Source organism: Castor canadensis, chromosome 11, assembly GCF_047511655.1.
Source record: "Castor canadensis chromosome 11, mCasCan1.hap1v2, whole genome shotgun sequence".
NCBI lineage: Eukaryota > Metazoa > Chordata > Mammalia > Rodentia > Castoridae > Castor > Castor canadensis.
Window position 1 is genome coordinate 94,354,915 of NC_133396.1, and position 25,560 is coordinate 94,380,474.

The window sequence follows — 25,560 nt, forward strand, 5'->3', positions numbered from 1 at the left end:
ATGCAGCTTGACAATGAGAGAGCCATGATCCTCTCCGGAGTAGGTGGGAGATGGGGCCTTCCCAGTGTGTGAGATCCATTCTGGTCCTGGGGTTACCTCTGCAGCCTGTTTCCATCCATGTCTGCTCTCCCTCATCATTGGTGGGGGGCACTTAAGGGTCTTTAGAGGCCAGGCAAGTGACATAAGAGTGGGCAGGTGGCTCATGTCCACTGAAATGGGTGAGGCTGCTGTTACTCAGCTCTGGCCCACAGTCTGAGGGTATCACATTAGGTCATTTTTTAAAAGATTGTTCACTACCCAGCATCACCAAGCGATCTGATTTTATTCAAGAGAAGGTTAAAATGCAGAATTATAAGGACAATCTATTGGTTTTTAAAAAATTGGTACTAGGATTTGAACTCAGGCTTCCCATTTGCTAGGTAGGTGCTCTACCACTTGAGCCATGCTCCAGTCCAATCTTTTAATTTTTAAAACTAAATCAGTTCAATTTTTTAAAAAAGCAGAGAACTTCAGTAGGGGAATGGGTTAATATTACCTGTTGCTTTTCTTTTTCTTTTTCAGTATTTTTGGGAGGACTGGGGTTTGAGCTCAGGGTCTTACACTTGCTAGGCAGGGGCTTTACTACTTGAGTCATGCCCGCAGCCCTTTTTTGCCTTTAGTTATTTTTCAGGTAAGGTCTCACCAGCCTAGGGCTGGTTTCACACCATGATCATCTTCTTACCTATGTCCTCTTGCATAGCTGGGATTATAGCACATACCATCACACCTGGTTTATTGATTGAAGTGGGGTCTCCTTAACTTTTTGCCCAGGCTGGTCCCAAACTGTGATCTTCCTGATCTCTGCTTCCTGAGAAGCTAGGATTATAGGAGTCCACTGCTCCTGACTCCCTATTGCATTTGTTCCTGCTGGACACCTGTTCACTACTTCTGGCTTATGGAAAGAATACTTTTATTCTATCCCACCTATTTTCCTGGACAATTCCAGGTGGTGTCTTTGGTTTAATATATTAATTTATTTAAATTGTGATATATCATCACTATATCATTGTTCTTAGTATTAAGTAATATCAAAAGTATTATTTCCTCCTCATTAAAGTCAAGGAGGATTATAATATAGAACTCCAGATAAGATGAAAAGGTCTGGTTCAAGTCTTCCTGCCTCTTAGCAGCTACATTAAGAATCCTTAGTTTTCTAATCACTAAAATGAATCAGAAATGCAGAATGATTTCGAGGGCATTAGAAGATAAGCCGTGTAATAAAAAATATCCTATAAATATTTGTTCTGTTCAGTCTAAAACACAGATGTAAGGCTCCATAAATCCAAGTATACTATAAACAATAAATTGAGAGAGAGATTATGTTGTTTTACTAATAGTTTCTTTGCTTTATAAAAGAATTTCCCATAATGGACTTCTCTGGCACCTGGAAAACATGATGTTTTCCCCCAAAGTTTGAGCTTACGCATGATATTTAAAAAAGAAATGACTAAGTAGTCTGCCTTTTCAATATCAAAACCTTCCTCACCTTGTCAACAGATAGAGACGGGAGAGTTGGCTTACGTATAAGAAGCAAAGAATTGCTCTACTGGGGCTGCCTGGCCGCTCTGTCATTGATGCCATAGTCACTAGGGACTCAAAAACCACAGAGCATTGGCAAGACCATGGACTTCCTCCTCTGCTGATTTCTCCTCTCTCCTCCTGTCAGCTGGTATTAAGAGAGCCCTGCCTTGCTCCATAGGGTGACTGGTGGAGGCCCAGGGCAGGTGTGTATTTATCCCCCTTTCCTAGAAGGGATCTGAGATGGTACACACAGGCTAGGCCAGGGATTTTGGAAATCTTGGGAACAAAGCAGATTATGTTATGGCCCCCTGTCTTTTCTGACAGCAATGCCATAGGAAACACCTGTAGACCGCAGGAAACTAGAGGAATTAAAAATATCTGCCTGATCCCTATAAAATAAATAAAAGAGGAGAGGAAAATGCTCTCTTTTCTTCACAGGGAAAACAAACAAAGTGCTATCAGGTTTGAGCCATTTCCTCTCTGCAAAGCACACCCCTCCTGTGGGCCACCCCTCCCTGGGCAGAGGTGGGTCTGAACTGCATGCTTCAGCAGCCCAGGATGTCCAGATGCCTGAGGGTGGCTGTCAGTGAGGGGATCGATGCCAGTTCAAAGTCTCCAGGCTTGGGATTTCTTCTGCAGGATGGACAGTAGGGGAAGCTGAGCTCATTTCCTTGGGGAGAGGTGTTGCCTCCAGCCAACTTTGGAAACAAGGGGCCCTTGTGTTCCTCCTCCACAGTCTTCCCAATCTCAGGAAATCTGTCCTTGGAGCCATGAAGAGAAGCGATGTCAGGCCCATATGGAAAGGATGTGATGCTGGCTCCACAGGACCTGGCTGAGCTCAGGAGCAGATTTAGGGATGGTGATCAGGAAACTTCAGATCCTGCTCTCTCCCTGATGTCTCACATGCAATAAGTCACCAAATCTTGTCCTGTCATCACATCTCTGTGCCACTGACATTCAGCTGCCATCATTCCTCCATCCTTTGTGGGAAGTCACCTTGCCTCTGTTCTTCTCCTTCTTTGTCATTCTCACCTCTGCTGCCCAAATAATCTTTCTCAAATTATAAGTCTGGTGATGTCTTCACTTGCTTTACATTTTATGCAGTACCTACTCTATAATCTTTGGATGGCTTGAGCATCCTTAATCTGTAAACTCAAAATCAGAAGTGCTCCAAAATCCAAAAGTCTTTGACCACCAACATGACACCACAAGTCAAAAATTCCACACCTGACCTCAGATGATGGGCCATAGTCAAATTGAAAATATTGTATAAAATTATCTTTAACCTTTTGATATAAGGTATATATAAAACACAAATGAATTTATGTTTTTACTTGAGTCCCTCCCCAAGCTATCTCCTCAAGATATGTATATACAAATATTCCATTTCTGAAAAAAATCTAAGATTGAAAACACATCTGGTCAAAAGCATGTGGATGAGGGGTACTCAACCTGCACAGAACACAAGACACCTGTTCTTCTCTCCTGAGAAAGTCAGACTTTCTCAATACTAATAACCAATATTGACTGAACATTTGTTATGTACCAAGTACATGCTTAGTGCTTAATGAAGATTAGCTGTTATTTTGTTTGTTTTTGGTGGTGGTGGTACTGGGGTTTGAACTCAGGGCTTCACACCTTCATACCTGCTAGGCAGGTGCTCTACCTCTTGAGCCACACCTCTATATTAGCTCATTTGATCCTTACCACCACCTTCCAAGCTAGCAATTCATTTAGATTATCATGTGTAAGATGGGATTGGAATTTAGGGAAGCTAAATGACTTGCCTAAGGTTCCAAAGGTGTTGTGTAGCTGGGATTCCAACCCTGGCAATCCATTCCAGGACCCTGCTTTCCCACCATGGGCCTTTTGCATCCCTCTCAATATACTATGTGTTTTCATCCCTCTGTGTCCTTGTTGTTCCTCTTCCTCAAAAGTCTTGGTCCTTATTGCCTCCACCTGGAGAGTTGTTCATCCTCCAAGACCCAGCTCCTTGCTATATCTTCAGGAAGCCATCATGGACCACTCCCCTTAGGTTGTCATCACCACCACCCCATGAAACCTCTCTCATAGCACTTGTTTTGCTACTCTGAACCTCGGTCCATCTCACCATCTGTGACCTCCTGGTGCAGGCAAGTGCCACAGCCTTTACCTTGGCTTCCCCATACTCCTAGCAGAGTGGTTGACACATATAGGTGTGCAATAAATACTTGTTGGTTTAAATACATCAGCCAGTGTAGAGCGACAAAGGCAGTACCGGGGTTTGAACTTGACTGTGCACTTGAGCCACACCCCCAGTTTAGGACCTTTCATCTGGGTTAGGTCTCTGAGCCACTACGCCTCAGGTCTCCATGTGTCAACTAAGACCAGCCGTCTTCTCAGCTGATGGACCCACACTTAGGGATTTTAGAAACTCTTCTCACATGGTGCTAACATGCATCCAGGGTTGAGCACCATGGCTTTGATCTAAAGAAGACTTAGTGGAGGCAAAGGCTGCCAGGGTAGATGCTCCCTAAGGGAATCCCTTACATGTCTACACATGTGAATTCTGTATAAAACAAACACCAGAAATAACAACAAAAAAGATATTCTTCCAAAGCAAAGGGAGAAAATACCAACTCAAAGTTATCATTTGGGAAGACACACGCCATTGATATTCATTAATAAAATGCGAAGTCACTCTGACTTATCACTGAAGAACTGTTAGACTGGCAACAATACATCATCATGAGAAGAAGCCAAAGGTTCTAGCATTACAGAGAAAACTGCTCCCTGAAAAACTCCCGTTAGCTTTACACATTGATTAGTTCTTCCCTCTTGAGGCAATAATCTGGGAGCATATCACAAGAGCTCTAAAATGCTTTGTGCTATTTTTAGAATATACACTAAGGAAATGTAGAGGAATGCAGTGTATACAAAATTGTGTACAGCAGTGCTTTCCATAAAGGTGAAAAATTAGAAGTCATTTGAATACTAAGTTTTAGAGAAAACCATAGAGCACAAAAGTAATAAAACATTATGCTCCTATTAGAAATGACAAATATGCATTTCCAACACCGTGAGATATAAATGGGACGGCAATAAAAATGGCTGAAAAATCCACAGAGCTTTGTACACAGTAATTAAGAACAAAGAACATATAACTATGCATCAGTAAAGACTGGAAGTGAATTTGGAAGGAGGGCAAAAAAAGGTAATGTTTACTGCTTTGAAGTTGTTCACACTTCTCTTAATTAACAAAAAAAATCATTGGAAAATGTGTGTCCTCACAGAAACTATTGGCCTGCTTCCAGGGAGGAGCTGGCTCAGTTCCAGTCTGACAACTGCTTGTATCTTCACCTAGGTCTGGGGCTGAAAATACTCTCAAGTATCTGACCACCATGAGATTTCAACTTTAACGGGGCCCAGGTCCTTCTAAACTTAAATTCTTGCCTGTCCAGATGATAAGAGGGGAATGGTGACTCCGTGAAGAGTGAAGAGTGAGGACAGACAGGAGCCAGGGCTGGGGTGGCTCCTTCACTGGGGCCTAGTAACCAGGACCACACTCTCCTGGGAGAAGAGGCACTGGGGACAGTCTGGGTGACAGGAAACATCTGGGTCCCACCCCTCAAAGAGGGGCAGAGATGTGGGAGGAACACAGCCCTGCTGGGCACCAACTAGAAGAAAGCCTCATCTTTCTGCCTGTGCTCTGTACCCTCAGGATGGAACCACAGAGGGCACACAGGGCAGGGGGTCAGATCATGCTAACACGTACCCTGCAAGCTCTCCCCCATGTTTCTCCTCTGTCTTGGCTAGGTGGACAAGGCTCCCCAGGTAGAATAATCACCAGGGAGTAAAATCCCAAGAGAAACAAAACTCCTCACAGGACAGTGAGGCAGCGGCAGGAGGCATTATAGGCAGCAGGGACAGCCCAGAGGCCATTGAGAAAGCTCTGAAAGCTGGAAAATGCATAGCATTGCACCCTGTGTTATCTGGAGGTGACATGAGATTATCTACCCAGAAGGAGGTGACAGAAACTGTGCCTGGAGCAAGGAGAAGAGGGGAGAGTAAGGAGAGATGTGTGATAAAACTGCACCCCTTATTGTCTTTCTAGGATGTGGCCAGGGCATAAAGCAACAGATGGGCTCCAGGCCACTCAGGCCAAAGGATTCCCCGCACAAATGGCATGTTCAAAGTCCTTGGCATTTTGTTTCTGCCCCAATGGCAGTGGTTGGAAGTCGTGACCTCCATGGTGACCTTTCCATTCTCACTTATAACTGGAAGTCAACCTTGGGACTGAATTGTGTCCCTCAAAGCACCTATGGTGAAGCCCTGATTCCCAGTACTCAGAATGCGACTGTGCTCAGACACAGGGTCTTTACAGAGGTAATTAAGCTAAAATGAGGTCCTTAGAGTGGGCGCTAATTCCATTTATTCCATTTGACTGTTGTCCTTATGAGAAGAAAATAGGATACAGACACAATGTGAGGACACAGGGAGAAGCCAAGGAGTGAAGCCTCAGAAGGAACAACCCTGCATATCCCTTGATCTTTGACTTCCAGCTTCCAGAACCATGATGAAATAAGGTTCTGTTGTTTAAGCCATTTAATCTGGGGCCCTTTGTTATGGCAGCCTAGCATACTAACACAGTCACTGAACCTGGCCTTGTGAAAGCTGCTCTGGGATTGCCCCTCACCCATCACGCTCTGGACCCTCTTGCTTACAGCATATGTCAGGTAAAAGGACCTTGCATCCTTCACCCCTCATCCTGCCAAAACTTGCCAACTTCTCACACTCACAGCCAATGGCTAAGCTAGAATTCTCACCCTCTTTCCTCTTGCTTTGTCCTTAATTGGAGCTTTTGTTTCTAAAACTCAATGCCTTCCAGGACGGAAGGAAGTCCCTGTAGCTCCTGGATGGTGGCCTTGGCTGTGGCTGCAACAAAGCTTGTGGCTGGAGGGATGGGCAGTGGTCCTTCAGGAATGGACAGCTGATCTCTCCTCATGCCGCAGGCCAGAGCTTGACACAAACACCAGAGAGTCAGGAAGTTCTGTCCACCACTGGCCACTGGCATCAAACACAGTCCGTGAGTCTGAGTGAGTGGTCTGTGTCCAACCCACCTTGGCCTCTCATCTGTTACAGTTGCTCAAAGCTTTAAAGGGAAGCATGAGAAGAGGAGGAAGCAGATGCCCAACCAGAGGTGAACGCCCTACAGTTTCACCCAACACACACACACACACACACACACACACGCTCTCCAGAGCACCTGCTTCTCTTTGAGGAAGCAAGTTATTTCTAGGTATTCCCGCTATGTTTTCCAAAAACACAGAGGTGATAACCCCTTGTATCTGAGAAGCTCCTTTATAATTTTTCTAAGACCTTGACGTGAGTATAGTATCCAACTTAGCCCTTCTAGTCAGCCAGGTGGGGATGGGATTATCATCCTGGTGAGACCCCAAATATTGTGCTGTTGATTCAAGAGCCCACAGTAGTTTAGTGATGGCATTTGATCTAGCATCCTGAACTCCTGTTCACCACCATGGTCAACTTTCTCCAGCGAGACTCTAAGGCTCCTTTGGCTCTTCTCCAGTACTCTCACACCAACACACACACAAGCTAGGAGGCACAGGTGAGCTGTTTTTATTATGGACACAAGAAACCTGGTGCCTTTCTGTGTGCCCCTTAAATATTATGGCTGTAGCTGGGCATCCCCATTAGACCACAAGTCCTGATGAACCACTGTCCCTTCTCTTAATCTTGAGCTAGGCCTTAGGTAGAAAGTTCTTGTTCCTGTGAGGCAGGGTCCTCTCAAACACCTCTCTCTATTTCTGCTGCCTGAGTCCTGGTCAAGTCCAGCTCTGTGGGCCATTAGTATGAATGACTGAACAGTTGTATAAAGGTCTTCACAAAGGGCTATCTCCCACCCATTCTCAGAGCCACAGCCAGAGTGAACCTTCTAAAATGTAAGTCTGATCATATGACTCTTGGTCCCATTATTCTGAAAAGAAAATGAGTGGTGACACCAAGAGGTGGCTTCAGAGAGCTTTCCTTCTTCATAATCTCATCAGTCACACCCAATAAACAGTGTGCTGGCTCTACAGATGCAGCTTCAAAGCTTGCCTTTTCAGCTGTCCCCTGCATCTAGGCTGTGCCCCACAGTGCTTTCTATGTAGAAACTCTGCTCTTCCCAGACCAAGGCCCACAAACACGCTGAAAGTGTGGTACGAGCTCCCCAACTAAATCCAGTCTTATTTCACACACTGTCTATCCTCCAGCTAGAACAACCTACTCTTTACTCTTCAACTGCCTGTTTCCTTGTCTCTCTAAACTGAGCTCAGGTATCACCTCCTTTGGGCCCCCCTCTCCCAAGCCCTTCCCCATTCTGGGCTCTCTGGGATGCACGTCATAACTATTAGAATATTTGAATTAGAATGCCAAATGGCTCCAATCACCTGTTAGCTTTCTGACTCCCTCACTAGATTGCAATCACCTAAAGGCAGAAGTTAAGTTTTACTCCTTATAGAGTCTAGAATTCCCAGCAGAGAACTAGACATAGTGGGTGCTCAATCAATATTTATCAATCAAGTGCCCAGACCACACTTGTCCAAGAGGGGAGGAATTTCCTAGAGGACACTCCCTAAAGGCCAGCCAAGACACTCAGGTTCTGCTGCATCCCTGACTGGGCCAGTTTCCTGCATCTGCAAGCTCACTGTTTCTGTCCTCGCTCTGTGGTATGTAATTTCCCTTAAATGCAGAAGCTCCCTCAGGAAGTACCAGATGATTGCTTCATTTCGCAGGGTATCCACACCCTCTTCCTGCCCTGCCTGGTCCTCCCTGCTGGGGAGGGGAGACCACAGGACTCCCAGGCAGCAATGCACTGGGAGAAGAGGACTTTGCTGGACAAGGCTCATGGGTCCCTCTCACCTCACATCCCCTTCCCGGTCAGACCGCTGAGCCTGCACTTTGTGCACACCAGGTACAGCCAGGAAGGAAGGAAGGCGGAGGCAATGTGGCAACAGTAAGCTCCATAAAAGCCTTCGTATCCTTTGACCTAATAATCCCTCTTCTGGGAATTGCTTCCAAAGAAATAACTCACAAGAAGAAAAGGATATGTGTGCTGTTTATAGCTGTGTTATTTATACTAAGGAGAAAGTGAAAGCAAATGCCATGACCCAAAATAGAGTAATGATAAAATAAATTATGGTGAATTTGTATAATAGAATATCATGGAGACATTTCAAATGAAGGTATGAGTATAAGAATAAAGATATTATCTTGGCAATAACATTGAATGAAAAGATGGAGTGGAGAGTTGTGTATGTAGTGATTACAATTATCTAAGAATTATGTGTGTGGTTAAAAATAATAAAGACATAAAATTGAAAGTAGTTACATTTAATGAAATTGTGTTTTTTCCATTTTTAGTGATAAAAAGGATAAAATTGAGGATCAGAAAGGAGTAAGAAAAAAGGGGGTGTGGCTTAGTGGTAAAATGTGTGCTTAGCATGCATAAGGCCCTGGGTTCAATCCCCAGCACCAAACAGCAAGGGAAGAAGGGAGGGAGGAAGGGAGGGAAAGAGGAAGGAAAGAGGAAGGAAGGAGGAAGGAAGGAGGAAGGAAGGAAGGAAAGAAGGAAGGAAGGATCCTAATGCATTCTATTGTATTAGGATGATGAATTTTTAGATTTACCTTAAGATGTTTAAGATTAGCTTAAATAATAAATTAGTGACTGGAAAGTGACTAGACACTATAAAACATACCCTGAACACAAAGTGCTAGGGTTTTCTAGTGTGATTTTTTTTCTTGATTATAGTTTTATTATTGTTTTAAAAAATAACAAGAAGAAGCTGGGTATGGTGGCATACACCTGCAATTCCAGAGCTAAAGGTACAGGTAGAAGGATCCCAAGTTCAAAGCCAGCCTGGGCTACCTAGTGAGACTCAGTCTCCAAAACAAACACAAAATAACAACAATAATTAACAAGAACATTGCTGGGCTGGGGTTTATAGCTCAATCCCTAGCACTGTTAAAAAAAAAATGTCAGTTTATAGACAGCTAAAGCTCCTAAGCCTCTTTCATGTAAGTTAAAGCATGTAGCATCATTCTTTCACTGTTTAGTCTTCTTGGTGTTTCTCAAATGTGAGGGTCTTGCACAGAGTCATCCCTGGCCTGTGCCTCTCTCCACAGTCACCACGTCACGTAGGCTCAAGAGACATTTGTGCAGATGACCACAGAACCATGTCCTGGCCAGTGCCCCTCCAAGCTCCAGTTCTGAATTTCTGGTTGGGTACCCTGCCAATACCTCAATCAAAACTCAACTTCTTCCTACCCTTCCCCAACCCAAACTGTCTCTACACCCAGAAAATGTACCATTCTGACCCCTTTCTCTCTCACTCCCTCCTGCAAGAAACGTTCCAAACAGCAGACTCTGGATTCTTTCCCCAGGTTAGTTTGCAGCTTCTGTGGCTTTCTAACCTGAAGGCCATCTCTCACTGAAGCCTTAACTCCACAGCTGATATTTCAGCCTCTCCATCTTTCCACCCACAATTCACTGGGGCCAGGTGAAAGGCCTGCTAGCCCTCTTTGACTCCGTGAGTCCCTTTCCTCCAGGACCCTCATGGCAGACTGCAGGAAGCACATGCACAGCCAGCGGCTGTCTTTCTAGTGTTTGCACACTCTGTTCCATCCAGTCCTCTTGGCTCCATCCCAGTGTACACACACATGCCTCTCACTTTACAGACCCTCTATTCTGGGCACCACCATCTTCTTCCCCCCTTCACCATTGCCACTTGTTTACAAAAAAAATTTTTTTAAAATTTTTGGTGCCCACTCTGATGTCTTCCTCTCACGAAGCTTTCTCCAGCTGCATGAGTTGAGGATGTTCTTTCTCTGTGAAATTACCCAAACCCATGGTCTTGTTGCCTTCAAGACAGCACACTCTGTGCCTTGCTTTATTTGGGAACACATCACTTTCCACCACCACTAACCCTTCAGCTTACTGAGATTGCATCTTTATATTTTACTCTCTCTAAGAATCCAGGCAGGATTTTTCATGCAGTAGGCCCTCAAAATATTTGTGGAATGATTGAACAAATGCATGTGTATTTCCAAGCCAGGTCTGTCCTACACTACCACTATGCAGAGAACTTCACATTCATCCCTGCTTAATTTCATTATGTTGGTTTTGGCCTGGTGTTCCATCCTACATAAATCATTTTGAACTTGAATATGTTATGTATTATATTAACTATCTCAGCTGAGAGTGATCTGGGTTCTCTCTATTTTTCATTCAAGTCATTAACAAAAATGTCTAACAAGTCAGGGCCAAGAAACAGAGCCTGTGGCCTTCCACTGGAGACTTTGCTCAGAAAACATCTAGAGTCCTTAATGAGACTACTTTGGGCAAAGTAGCTCAACCTACTCTAAATTCATCTTGCCAAAAAAAAAAAATGAATGCAAATACAAGTAATGTGACTATTTTAGAGATCACACTACCTTTGTTGGTATATGAAAGCACTCGACTCTCGACATCCAGCTGGAAGTTCTGGATGGAGTCAACTGAGATGAGGAGATGGGCTCTGATTTGAATGGTCAGCCTCTTATTGTACCCCAATACCTGCAGTTGTCTTTAAACCCTAAATTTAGGTTGTTTTGAAAAAAAAAAAAACCAACAATACAGCACTGTTTTTCCCATTCTATTCAGCTCCCCAGAAGGATCTCCCTGTGGAAGTGGGAAAGGCAAGGACATACCATGGCACTGAAAGCCAAGGGGGAGAAAGGGGAAGGGAAGAGAAGACGTACAGTATCCATCTCCTCCCCTCAAATCCTAATCCATGGCTTCACTTCCTGTGGTCAACTGAGGTCCAAGAATATTAAATGGAAAATTCCAGAAATAAACAACTTATAAGTTTTAAATTGGGCTCCATACTAAGTAATACAACAAAATCTCACGCTCCCCAGCATGTGAATCATCCCTTTGTCCAGTATATTCATGCTGTATACGTGACCTGCTGTTACTCAACTAGCAGCTGTCTTGGCTGTCGGGTTCCCTGTCCAGGTATTGTGAGTTGCATCCAAATAATCCTTACTTTACTTAGTAATGGCCTCAAAGGGTGAGAGCAGCCATCTTGGCAATTCAGATATGCCAAAGAGAAGCTATAAAGTGCTACTTTAAAGTGAAAAGGTACAAATTCTCCATTAAAGAAGGAAAAAGAAATTGTATTCTGAGGTTGCTAAGATCTATGGGAAGAACAAATCTTCTAATTCCAGAGAGTATGAAGAAGGAAAAACAAATGCACGCTAGTTTTGCTGTTACACTTCAAACTAAGAAAGTGTGCTAGAGCTTAGTTAAGAGGGAAAAACATTAAATCATAGGGTGTTGTTCTCATTTGGTTTTAAACATCCCTGCTGGGGTCGGAGGATGTGTTTCACTAAGATAATGGGGAAGACTCTCCTATCTCCTGCCTTCTCATTTCACTCTTCCAGGGAGAAGCACAAAACACACCTGCTGTCTCCTCTCCTTCCTTCCCTCTCAGTGAGATGCATTTGTTAAACTAATAAGCATCCTTCTTGCAGGCCTTGACTGCCTGTGAGTCTGCAGCTTGACCTTGCTATTTGATGCCCAGGGCTTTCCTGTCTCAATCTGGACTTCTTTATCAGTGGGATACAGAAGTGCTGGTCCAGCATGGTCCCAGGGCACAGCCTCCTACAGAAGTCTAGAGAACTTTGCCAGCATGGGTTGTGTATGGTCTGCACTAAACACTCCTCTGTCATAGCCTCGTGGGCTGGAGAACTTCAGATGTCCTCTTGTCCTCCCTATCAGAGCTGCACCAACAACATGGGAGTCTGCTCTTTCCTAAATGATTATAAAATCTACATACTGACTCACTCATTCACACCTAATATATGCCAGGCTCTGTTCTAAGCACTATTTACAAACACTGGCTCATTCAATCCTCCTAACAGCCTCTCAGGTAGGTGCAATGATGATTTCTACTTTACCGATAGGAAAACCAAGGCACAGGGAGGTCACAAGCTCATAAGTGGCAAAGTCAGACTCAAACCTGATAGCCAGATGGTTCTCTGGCTCCTGGGCAGTGCTGTCTCTCCATGTGGTCATGTGAAGCCTGCATTCCTTTGTGTGTTGAGTATATATTATGCTCATCTTGGGACACTAGGGCTTGCAATGGGGTTTTCAGAGCTTACAGTTTAGAAAAGATAGGGGAAAGTGCTTTGAAAAGAAAGTGTGGTAGGACTGGAAGGTGTTCTTCCACTTGTTCTGCTTCACAGACCAGAACCTCTTTTATACTGTAAAAAGCCTTCTGGTCCTATTTTGAAACCTCATTGTCCCATAGCTCTGCTCATATTCACCTATGTCATACTCTTTAAGCTCCCTTCTGCCAGTTTCCACTGGAAGACTCACTCAGGGTTGTTAGGGATTTTCACAATATTGGTTTACTAAGTATGAATAATACCACTACCATGAATTTGTGGGATATTATCTATCATTTACAAGATTTTATTTCTTTTTCAAAGTAGCCCATAAGGAAAGTAAAGCAGGTGTCAGGTTTATAGATGGAGGAACTGACTTAGAAGCTGCTTTTGCTAAATAGCACTGATGTCTTACTTGGGCCCATACATTACTTGGAAACGACATCAAAACTTTGGCCTCCTTACCTCCATTTCACATTTGTCTTTGCTCTGAGAGGTCGTCTTGCAGCCACCTTGGAATCCAGAAAGGACAGGAATTATCGGTAGCATCTTGTGACAAGAGTCCAAGCTACCCCACAGGCTAACAGTGACTTTCTTGTGACCTGGCCTTGCCTGCCCAATTCTGAGATGATAATCAACCGGACCATACCTGTGACCACCTGTGACTGGGATTGTCTAATAATTATGACTATCTTTCATCCCCAGCTCCACTCCCACCTCTATTTAAACCTAAACCTCCATACCCTGGAAGATGGGCTAAAGTGCTTCCTTCGCCTCTTCCTGAAGCATGCCTATGCCACACAATAAACCCTTTCTCTGCCTTTCATGGCTACTCATCTCTTTCTTTGGTGTATTGGGGCAAGTGGCTGGGCCTGACTTGTGGAACCATTGGAGTTGGGACTCTGCCTTAGAATTCCTGGTTACATGACCAGGACCCTGAGGCTAGTAATCAGGTTTCAAGGTCTCCCTCTTGCATCCCCCGTGGCCTATCACATGTTAAGAACTGGACACAGGGAACAGAGGACAGTGGTCAGTCTGTTGCTACTGTGTCCTTCAAATTCTACCGCCAAATTCCAATGCTACTCACAGGCTGACTTTCACTAACCGCTTCCGTAAGCACAAAAGGCAGGGATTATGAATAAGGTTTATGGGAATAAAATAGCAATCTTCAGTATTACGTAGGAAAAAGATTCCCTGCTCACTATAGGGAAGTGTTTTAAAATCAAAAAGGCTTGGGGAGAATTCAACACTGCTGGCTGAACAATAGGCAAAATGTTTTCCAAATTACAGAAGACTTCAAGGCTAAAGACGGTATCTTTTTTTTTTTCGGGGGCAGGGGGAGATTGGGGCTTGAACTCAGGGCCTCCTGCTTGCTAAGCAGGCACTCTACCATGAACAGTGTCTCTTGATGGCATGGTCCACCAAATTGGTTGTTTCCAGACTAAGGTGTTTAAGAAATGTCTAAATAGCCACACCTATTTTTGTTTGTATTTCTCTGAGTTGTTTTCCTGCAGAAATAGGTACATATGCACCCCTAGCTTCCCCCAAACCTACCTGCCTCTCTAAATCACCCCAGAGCATGAAGGACAGTGGCATCACTGCAAACATCCTCTGGGCTTTCGAAGCAGCTTTAACTGCAAACAGGAAGAACATCTCTGACCACGAGGACTTAGTCAAGTGGTTCAGATAACTGCTTCTTTCCTTAGCCTTCTCAACTCTGTCAGCCTGAAAGACTTCCACACCCAGCTCAGACAAGCATCTGCTCTGTGAAGTGTTCTAAGACTCCATCAGACCACAAAAGATGTTTGTGAAATATTTCTAGCTCTTGCCATTTGAGGTCATGAGAGCATTGTACTTTCTGGCCCCTGTGGCTGTATGGAGTTGTGTGGCTCCTTCTGACCAATCCAGAAGAAAATATTTAGAGGTCACTGCAAGTCCTCTAGAACTTTCCTTCCTTCTGCCATGATACGGAGCAATGTTCCATATGGAAGCTACTAAGTGAGTTGGGTCTCAAATGGAGGACAAACATTGACGTGGAGCAGAGCCTCCAGCCAACCATGGACATGTAGTATGAGTGAGAAATAAGTAATCCTTTGTTATTTTTAGTCACTGAAACTGTGGTATTATTTGTTACAGCAACACTAGCCTGTACTGCAATTTATGCAATAGAACTATTTACTCACTCTCTTTGCAGAAGCAATCACAATATTTTGTAATTTCTTTCATCTCTGTTCCCCTTCTACCTCCAGACTGTATAGGTCCTGAGGATGAATATTATGTCTTATTAATTCTCATTTGGTAAATATTCAGCATACGTTTTTAAATAAATGAATCAAAGGATGAGTGAATGAATAAGTATTTGAGAACAAAATATGGAATGATATCATGGGAAATGTCATTTTATAATTTTTCAAGGCATGGTCCTTCATAAGGTGATGCTGACGCTAGATAATCTTGAGCAGTTCTTCCCAGTCTGTTAAGTCCATAGTTATCTCACTGGAAGGGGGGAGATGATCATAACTCCATGGAAAAGCTCCATAGCACCCTCCTCTCCCACCTGCAGCTATCTGAACAGAGAACTGTAGCTGAGACCAGCACCAATATGGGCATGGAGAGCAAAGTAGTATAAGTAGGCTACCTAAGAGCTAAAAAGTTAGTCTCACAGCAGATAGATGAATGTTCCTTGGAAATTCACCCCAGATAATAGAGGTGTTTACAGTGCAGACTAATAATAACCAAAGATTCACCCTACTAATCTCCAAGTCCACTACATCTTATGGATAGCAAATTCCCAACTGTAAAGAGGTAAACAGTGGCCCCTCCAAAAGATACAATGGGCTGGTGGAGTGGCTGAAGTGGTTGAGCACCTGCCTAGCAAGTGTGTGGCATATAACGACTTCCTAATTCTTGGAACCTGGGAATGGTACCGTATCTAGAGAGTCTCTGCAGATGTAGTTAAGGATTTTGATCATCCTGAATCATCAGTGAGGGTCCTAATCCAACAACACATGCAACTGTAGGAGACACAGAGAGAAGATGAGACAGATTAGAGGGATGCAGCCATAGGCCAAAGAACCAGCAACCATCAGTTGCTCAAAGAGAAGTGGAAAGAGTCTTCCCTGGAGCCTCTGTAGGTTGTGTGGCCCTGCTGACATCTCAGTCTCACACATCTGGGCTCCGGGAGTATGAGAGAATAAGTGTCTGTTGTTCAAAGCCACCCAGTTTGTGGTCATCTGTTAGGGTAGCTCTAGCAAGCTCACATACCTGCCAACTTCACTCTGAATTCTCCTTCTGGGCAACACTGTGCTATTCCACAGCAGCCTGGAGCACCACGCATGGCCCTGACTTTCCCATGCATTTCCCCTAGGAAAAAAAGATTTGTTCACTTCCTTCTGAGTACTCAAATCCAGGCCATGGGATCCAATCATAACTGGGCAAGAGGGGCCAAGGGGCCCCTTCGAGGAAGCAAGCCAGGGAAGGAGGTATGGTGCTGTACCTGGCAGGGCTGGACCCTCCTAGTCTTGCCTCTAGGTCTCCTGACACTTGAAAAATAATGATAATAAAAGCTTTTCTCCAATCTTCCACCCGCCCCCCCCCTCCAAAATGATATTTGATGGGAAAGATGGAGAACACTGAACACCAGGAGTATGGCGAGCTGAGAGAAGATGGCACACAGAGTTGCAGAGGCAATGAAGTTATCCTAAGTCAATGTAAGCATGTGGAACAACTGTGTCCTGGAGTGTGCTGGGGGCTAGAAGCCCTCACTGTAGTTCTGACTCAGACACTGACTTCAAGTGTGACCTTCAAAATGAGTCACATTTAGTATCTTCACCTTTAAGAAAAGGGGCACGAGAGAAATTGCTAAAGTTCCTTCTTGCTTTCAAAATTCTTACAACCTAAAAATCAATTTTTAAAAAGCTCCACTTCCTTTTTTGTCTTAGGTGCTGGGAGGAGATTCTCCCAGAGACACTGGAGCCCTTCAGAAGTCTTTTAGATATGTAGGTGAGGGTTCAGAGTCAATGGAACCAGGCCTTAAAAGCTCTAAGCCTTGGGGCTGGGCATAGGGGTAGTGCACACCAGTAAACTCAGCTACTAAGGAGGGGACTGAGGCTGGCCTGGGCAAAAGCAGGAGACCCCATCTAAAAACAAACTAAAGCAAAAAGGGCTGGGGGTATGGCTTAATTGCTAGAGTGCTTGCAAAGTAACTGCCAAGCTCTGAGTTCAAACCCCAGTATCACCAAAAACAAAAACCCCAGGCCTTGAGCTGCCTGGCCTCCACCATGACCTGGTATGAGCTGGAGGAAGACTGATCAGGCTGAGGGTCCATCCAGGCATGGTTGAGGAAGCCAGGATTTCCTAGAGCAAAAGAAAGAATAGGAGCTCTAGGACCCTACCCAATAGAGTGGATTAAAATGTGGCTCTTCTAATAATCACCTTCCAGAGCTGGGCAAACTATTTAAACATTTCAAAACCTCAACATCCTTATCCAGAAAACAGACGTGCATGGATTTTACAAGGATTAAAAAAGATACATTTATGCAAAACATCTGTAGATAGTAGGCATTCAACAAGTGGTAGTAATTACCATAATGACAAGCTTTTTAGGTCTCTCCCACACTGCCATCAGTGCTTGGCAATGAATTTCCCATTATCCATCAAAACATATTTGGAACGCATGACAAGCCAGGGACCTGAGGCCTGGGAATGTATTTCAGAGGGCTGAGATTGGGGTGGGAGAGGCCCCTGTCCATCTAGCTCATGTGTTTCGAATGAGCTATTGGGGTGGGGGTCTAGCAAGAAGGCCCAGAGGAGATCTTAGTCTTCTGTGGCATATTATTGGATGGAAATTCTCTGTGTCCTCTGAGGTGGGTGCCTGGGTAGTGCAATGGTAGCCACAGGCTCTGCTTCTTGTTTCTGTTTCTATTTAGCTGGCTAGGGCTGATGCATGTGGTCAACCATTGCTCCTTGGTCCACCTGGCTCATCCCTGGGCTGCCTCTGCAAAAGGAGGAGAAATGTTGACTTTTTAGAATACATGGTGTGTGCGCCCACAGTGGGAGGAATGAGTGGGGCTGCAGATGGAGTGGGGTGGGAACCGGAGACTTTGTGTATGTGGTCTATTCCATCAGGTCTTGAGGGGGGCTTTGGTGGGCTTCACTTTGAGACCAAGAGCCTGTTTTACATATCCATGGCCTCAGCAAGAGCCTTTGAGTATCGGATGTAGGCAGGGCTGTGCTCACCCTGACACTGAAGTTCCCCATCTGTGGAGCTCCTGGGGCTGCTGGGAGGGGGAACAGCAACACTTGCAGAGGCATCCCCAGTGGAGGAAGCAAATTTTTTCTCTACTTCCCACTAGAGAAGAAGCTGACTTTGAACTCTACAGACTTCTTAGCTTTTCAAGATAGTATCTTGTATTTTTTTTTGTAATGTCGTGTGTGTATATTTTGTTTCCCCAAATAGAAGAGAGCTCCTTTTTTGGCAAGAATTGTGATTTACATTTCTCTGTATCTCCCACCTAGTCCTCTGATGTCTTTATCTCACCTGACCTTCTAGTAATAAACCGCTTGCAGTTCCCATGCATACCATGCTGGTTCTTACAACAGTAGCTTTGTTCTCCTCCTTCCCTTTAATTGGAATATGCTATTCCCAGTTTTCTTTTCTTTCTTTTTTTTTTTTTTTGCAGTACTGGGACTTGAACTCAGGGCCTCGCACTTAGTAGGCACACCACTTGAGCCAGTCCACCAGACCTCTCTTCCCAGTTTTCTATATTCATCCCTCAACTTCAATGTTCCTCTCAAGAGATCATCGTTCATAGGGAGCCCTCCCTGAGTGCCAGGTTGGGAGTGACTCCACCACAGGGCAAGCTCATCCTCTGTAATCATTTGTTTAGGTTCTTGCCTCCCTTCTTGTACTGCGAGTTCTCTGAGGGCCAGCAAGATGAGAAATACAGTCACATCTAGATCCCCAGAGCCTAGAAGGCAGTGAAGGGCTTAGTATATGTTGGTTGAGCCTAATTAAAAAGCTAGTGTGTTACATCTAGCAAGATTCAAAGCTAGTGTTTTGAATCTGTGCAAGCAGATTTAACACAAAGGGGGGAGGATATCTGTGATGCAGACACTCATTTCTTGTCAGCTTGGACAATGTCAGTTCCAATGTCTAGAACTTCTCAGGGCCCCCATCTGACAGCTTCCAGCTGAGGACTTCTCGGACTGTCCACCGAGGATGAGTTTTAGCAAAGTCCCGAAGAGGTCTCTAACAGAGGTAAGGGACCTGCGTGTCCATGTCACCTCTCCTAGATTGCCATTGAGCCTTGGAATGGCAATGGATGGAAGTCACTTCCCTGGAACAGGATTTGATCCATCCATAAGCATGACTTTCCGGGGTTGGCCTCATGGGCTCAGCAGTCAATTTCCACAATTCCCAGGAGACAGGTGTTCTGAAAGCTTCAGAGGAAAAAAGATAGGGAGCCCCCTACCCCAAAGACTAAGGGACAAGGGTCATGTTCTCTCCAATTTGACTCAGGTAGATCCATTCTGGGAGATGAGTTTGTGGAGAGTCCTGGGGCCAATGTGGCCAAAGGTGGTGGCTATCTTTGCACTGTGTCAGCACTATCACTGTACTGTCTTTTGCACAGAGATAAAAGTGTTCACATGACACCCTGAAGGTGGAATGTGAGCTGCTGTGGTGAAACTTCATGAAAACCACCCCTCTGGCTGACTTCTCAGGGTGCAGGCAGACACCCCAAGATGAGAGAAAAATTGCAAGCTATTGTATTTCCAGAGGTTCAACAGTATCTACATTCTCAGCCTACCTCTCAGTGTCTGGGTTTGCTCCTTTAAAATATGGCAAGGGACAGTTAGAGATTGTCTTGTTCCACCCAGGACACTGTGATACTTTCATTCCAGCGAGTAAGGCAGGGCTGGTCGGGCTGGCTCTGCAAACCTCAGACATTATCACTGGAGGAAGGCAGAGCTGCCTTCAGATTTCTCTGGAACCAAAATGCTTTCTCCTGTGGCTCTGATAAGATTACCAGGCTGCTGAACTGCCAGTGTTCAGATTTCCCACGGAACCTCGAGCAAGCGCCAGGCCCCGGCTCTCCTTGCTGTGAGGATCAAGCTGTGAAACCTGACTCCACTCCAGGAATGCATGCTCACCCCTCCTGTGACAGGGCCCGGGGCCCTTTCAGTGCGACTACCCAAAACTCCTCCTATCCTGGAGCCCAACAAATGGAAGATATCTGCTAAGTGGAGCCAGTGTTACTACAAGGGTCCCGCAGAGCACATGGGAGCCAGAGAGGAATGTAGGCATGTCTATAAGTCCACTGACCCCAAGCTCCACCTTCCAGAGATGATGCAGTCCCTAACTATGACCCACCAGCTCCAAATAGCAGACCTAGGGCTCAGAGAAAGGGTAGGTCAAAACCAGCCAGGGCTGTTTGGTGGTTCTAGAAATGCCTCACAGAGACATCTCAAAATGATGTTTTTAATAAGAGTTGGAGTCACCTCTTTTCTAGCAATTAAAAAAAAAAGGCAGATAATGTTTAATAAGGTAAAAAGACATGAATGAAAGCACAGGTTACAAAATAAACACTCTATTTACTAGTATGTACCCATACATACATACCTTCTTGTCATTACTACTACTGCAATCTGTGAGGATGAAAAGACACAAGAGTCCCATTTTGAAAGTAAAATTTAAACATAAGATCTGGCACGTTCTAAGTGCTCAACAAATATTGAATAAGTGGATGAATGACAGTATCTGGGAAGGATTTGGAATTACCTCAGGGAAAAGGGCTCATTTATGGTCTCTATCTAGAAATTCATGATTTGTTTAGTGGCAGTGATTTAATTTTCACTGACTAAATCCTTCATTTGTTCAACCAAATGTAGACACATTGTTGTGGAAAAATAAATTTAATTTTCATGCTACCTACTATTCAATTGAAGAAATGAAGGATTTAATTAGTGAAAATTAAAATTTTTTTTTTCAAGCACCCTCAGGTTACTTGGTAGTTCCTACCAATTTGTATTTAAGAATTTTAAATTCAATGTCCTAAATCTCCAGCTCTTTCTTTCCTATACACCTCTGTCTTCTGGGTTTATATCCATTTCCGTCACCTGGTATCTTTTCTAGAGAAGAATCACTTTTAGATTGCAAGAGGTTTACATTTCTCATGGAGTGCTGGAACTTTCTGCCCAGAATAACCAAAACCAACCTATCTAAATCTTGCTTTTAAAAATAATTTGAACGCTGGACACCAGTGGCTCACGCCTGTAATCCCAGGTACTTAGGAGGCAGAAATCCAGGAGGATCAAGGTTTGAAGCCAGCCAGGTAAACAGTTAGACCCTATCTTGAAAAAACTCATCACAAAAAGGGCTAGTACAGTGGTTTGAGTTGTAAGAATGCCTACCTAACAAGTATGAGGTTCTGAGTTCAAACCCTGTGCTACAAAAAAACAAAATCTGAATAAAATTATCTGATCTTTCTCCCATCTCAAAATGTATTTGCAAATTCAACCTAAGCCCTTCATTGGGGCCTAGCTATATAAGCTATGGCCCCTCCCCACACCAGGGTAGGTTGGTAGTCATGATTCTATCTGGTTCTCCAATAGTAGTTGAACAGAGAGCAGTGTAGAGTCTGAGGGCATCTGGGAAGGCTTCCATAGCTGCAGACTGAGATGGGAGGAGTTCCCTGTTTCTGCTAATTTATCAAGCGAAATTTTTATTGGGAAATTGGGATTCTATGCTAGGTATTGTCCTAACCTCTGGAGACCTGGAAACCAGTTAGATAGCTCCTCCCTCTTACAGAGCTCTTTCTGTCTCTCCCTCCCAGTCCCTACTCTCTCTCTCTCTCTTTCTCTTTCTCTCTCTCTCTCTCTCTCACTGTTGGGGATCAAACCCAGGACCTCACACATGCTAGGCAAGGGCTTAGCCACTGAGCTGCATCTTCAGCCCAAGAACTTCTCTCTGGGGTACCCTGGTGACCTCAAACCCAGAAATTGTTTCTGCTTTCCCTGTCAGCACACAGTCTTTACTCTTTTCCATGTTTTCCATTCCTATTGTCTCTTGAAGTCAGACAACATCTGACTTCACCCCTATATCTGACTCCTAAAAGGGCTCTCTAACTGGACTGCCTTGCTCACTCCATGAACTGCACTTCTGTCATGTCACCCCTGCTACAGCATGGACACTATCTTACACAAGACCTCTCAGAGTTTCCTACTGTCCATGGAGCAGAATCCAGGGACACACACAAGCTGGCCTTCGTCTTGTGGACTGCAGATGGTGTCTGTATGAATTTTAAAAAGGCACCCACTGGGGCCAAGCTAGGCAAGGAGACTTTATGTGAAGAAAAAGTAACTCCTTCTTCCTCCAGGGGGCTTGGATTTCAGCTCCCATGTACCCGTCTGGCTAGCATCTACAGCATTCAGTGGTCCTGTGGCTTTATCTTATACCTTCATTTTTCTTCTTTCTGCTTCCCTGTTTTTCTCTCTAGCCTATTGTCTTACATCACTGAACAAAGCTGGCACATTCTCCTTGCACCCATTTTCCTTATTAGCACCTTCCTTTCAAAATTTCTAAGTCTCACCTACTCTGAACTTCTGTAGACCTCATGGTAGGTAGCAGTCATTCATTTAGCACATGTGTTCGAAAATTACATACATGACAGGATATAGTTTCATTTCTTCTATTGGATTGGGGGCATTTAAAATGCAGGGATCAGACAGCATCTTTACCTTACTGCAGACTGAGGTATAATTGATGTTGCTGACAATGCTAACAATGACTTAAAAAAAAAAAAAAAGATTTCCCAAATATGTCCAGCAGGTAAGTGGGCTTTAGAGTAAGAATGTGGAGTAAGTCTTGCTGGTCTGGTTTGAATTCTTAATACTGGAAAAAAATGTAATTCGTATCTTTTCAAATTTTTCTTCATGTCTCATAAGTGGGTTTCACCTTTCAAAAGAGGGTTTCACACTGATATTTTCAAGAATCCCCACACCCACCCCTATGTATCATAACAAGTTCACTTCCTGGCTGAGAATCGTCACTTCCCCGGCCCCTCAGTTTCCTCTTCACTTCCTTCACCAGCACTAGCAGTTGCAGTGGGGTTTTTTGCTTCCCTCCCCACCCCCCACAGGTGGTTTTGACACAGAAACAGTCAGTCCCAGCCAGCAAGTCCATGTCATAGGGAAGACACAGCTGAGCTGACAGATGTCCTGGCTAGCTGAGTTACCCCACACTGGGTGCCTCCCAGCCCTCAGCACAGAGATTTGTATAGCTTAAAAGAATCCCTCCTCAGTTACTACACATATCCGCTGGTAGATGGAGGACCTTCTCTTTACATGCTCCGACATCCCAAGCCACACAGGAAGTTGCTGGGCTGATCGTTTCAGGGCCTCGGCCACACACTGTTCCTTCCTCATCAGAGGGAAGAAAAAGTTGTCTCTGTGGAAGGAGCCCCTCTGTGTTTCCTTAGAACAAAATTGAAACTTGCACTGGGTTCTCCCACACCACCTGCTTTAATAAAGCCTAAATTTCACTTTTCTCATATGTCCAGTCCATATCTGCAAGAGATTAGACAAGCTATAAACATGCATAAACATGCTGAGCCCCCAGCCTGGGCCCTAAGCGCCCTGTACTCTCCTTGAGGATGGAACCTCCATCTACAGCAGCTTCTCCTAGCCCGACAAGTGTGGTGTCCCCTGGGCCATCTCCCTCATCTGCCCGGCAGCAGGAGCCAGCTGCCAGAGTGCTCTTGCTTTGAGCTTCAGGATCTTTGAGTAGACTTGGGAAGCCACCCGCTGAGATTTGCTTTGTGGATCTCCCAGGCAGCCCCAATCTGCCCAGTTTTCCTGCCTTGCAAATGTGTCTACAGGAGGTCCATTTCAGACCCCAGCAGACCCAACGGTCCCACCTTCTCCCTGAAATCTCCTGGTAGGTGATCCCTGTTCCTTAGGGACAGCTGGATGAGCTGACTGTGCAGGACAATCCTATGTGAATCCTATGGTGAAGACCAGCCACGAGTCTAGCTCATCAGAGACACCAGAACACAGGGAAGAGCTGGTAGTTACTGTGAATTCTGATTGCTGCAAACCACAGCTTGGAGGGGGGCGGGGTGGGGAGGCATGTGTGTGTGTGTGTGTGTGTGTGTGTGTGTGTGTGTGTGTGTGTACTGTTTCCTTTTGAACAGGAGTGGGAATCACCTTAAAAACTGACATTTACACCTCCTCCCTTTCTCTTTTCCAAAGCCCTGGGTCCTGCTGAAGTTGATTTAAGATGAAATATCAGGTCTCAGTTTCCAGTGAGAAATCTATGCAAGTCTCCAGATGTGGGGCAGGGAGGGATATGGGAGAGTCCCGCAGCCACTCCACCGATGGAAGGTGATTGCCTTGGAACTACTAAGGTTGGAACAGTACACGGAAGTCCCCCAGCCTCCTCCTAGAAGACAGAGAGGTTTGTGGGCCTCACTACTGCACACCCCTCAGACATGGCCAGCACACCCCAATGCACACACTCTCTCTCAGAAGGAGCGTCAAGTTTCATCAAAAATAAAGTCATTCGACTGCCCAGTGAGGGGAGCTTTTCAGAAAGTTATGAAAGAAGATGTGACAGGCCCAATAGCAAGAGGACAACTGGACTTCCTAAAAGGCCACTCTGCAAGCAAAAAGGGAAGCCCAGACCGGCCACGAAGTCTCAAACCTAGCACTACCAGTTGTTTCCCTTTCAGCACCCGTCTCTTCAGAGTCAGGGGCCCCTGCTTTCTTGACTTTTTTTTTTTTTTCCTCACACATTTACCCATTTATGAACCTTAGTTGCACTTTTTTTTTTTTTAAAGCATGTATAAGCACAACTGAAAATACCCAAATCCCTAGAAAAGGCTTCCTCCTCTCCCTTCAGGTCTTTCCCTGCCAACCGCTTGCCTACCCAGAGGGGTCTCCTAGGTGCCACCACCCGACGATCCTCCGGAGTTGGCCAAGGAGGCGTCTGAGCTGCAGCAGACAGGCATTTGCCCTTCTTGGCAGCCGCGCAGAGCCGCATGTTCCCTGTTGCAAGCAGGGGTCGCTGCCTGGGAAAGGGATCGCCCAGGACCCTGCTGGCTGCCCTGGCCGCGCCATCCCGGCCGGGATCCTTTACCTCCATGTCCTCTAGGTTGTCCTCCAGAGGCGGACACGCCCTCTGGCTCGGGCAGGAGCTCCAGATCCCCGCTGTCCCCTCGGCTCCCAGTCCGGGCTGCGGCGGGCGCAGGGAGAGCGGGCGGCGGTGCGCGCGCCTGGCTGCGCTCGGTGCGGGACTGCCCCGGCGGGCCGCGGGCCCTGCGCACAGGACGAGGAAGGAGGAGGAGGGACGGGGCGCCGAGGGCGGAGGGGAGGGGGGAGAGGGAGGGAGGCCGGGTCGGGGTTTAAATTTAGACACAAATCTAAACAGATACTGTCCCTCCCAGGGCAGGACTCAGAGCGGGAGCCACGACTCCGTTAATCTCCCCAAACATGGGATGGGCAGCCGCCGCCGCGCCCCCTTTCTTGAGAAGTTTCTCAGGACCCTGGGCTCTGCCACGGTTTCAGTTCTTCTCAACAGCTCCCTCCTTTCACATGTCTTCTTTATTTTCCTTTCAGCCTCCCAAATTGCAATTGTCCTTTCATTGTTTTATTTACTCTGTTTTTCGTTTACTTCATTGATGTCTCCTCCTCCCCCCACCTCCCGTCCTTCTCCTCCTCCTTTTCCTTTTCCTCCTCCTCTTCCCACTCTTCCTCTCTTCCTCCCTCTCTTCCCCCTCCACCCCACCTCACCAATGTCGTACCTGGCTTTCC

The 25,560-nt window shown here is 45.4% G+C and overlaps 1 protein-coding gene across 2 annotated transcripts in view; it reads right to left on the bottom strand.

The window, feature by feature from the left end:
* Rcsd1 (RCSD domain containing 1) overlaps window positions 1–25,078 on the bottom strand; it is a 65,646-nt gene extending 40,568 nt beyond the window's left edge. For both annotated transcript variants that reach the window (XM_074047571.1, XM_020178880.2), the window contains exon 1: window positions 24,887–25,078. In XM_074047571.1, coding sequence (XP_073903672.1) covers window positions 24,887–24,892 — 6 coding nt within the window. In that variant the 5' untranslated portion in view covers window positions 24,893–25,078. The remainder of the gene's footprint in view (window positions 1–24,886) is intronic.
* Between the last annotated feature and the right edge of the window lie 482 nt (window positions 25,079–25,560).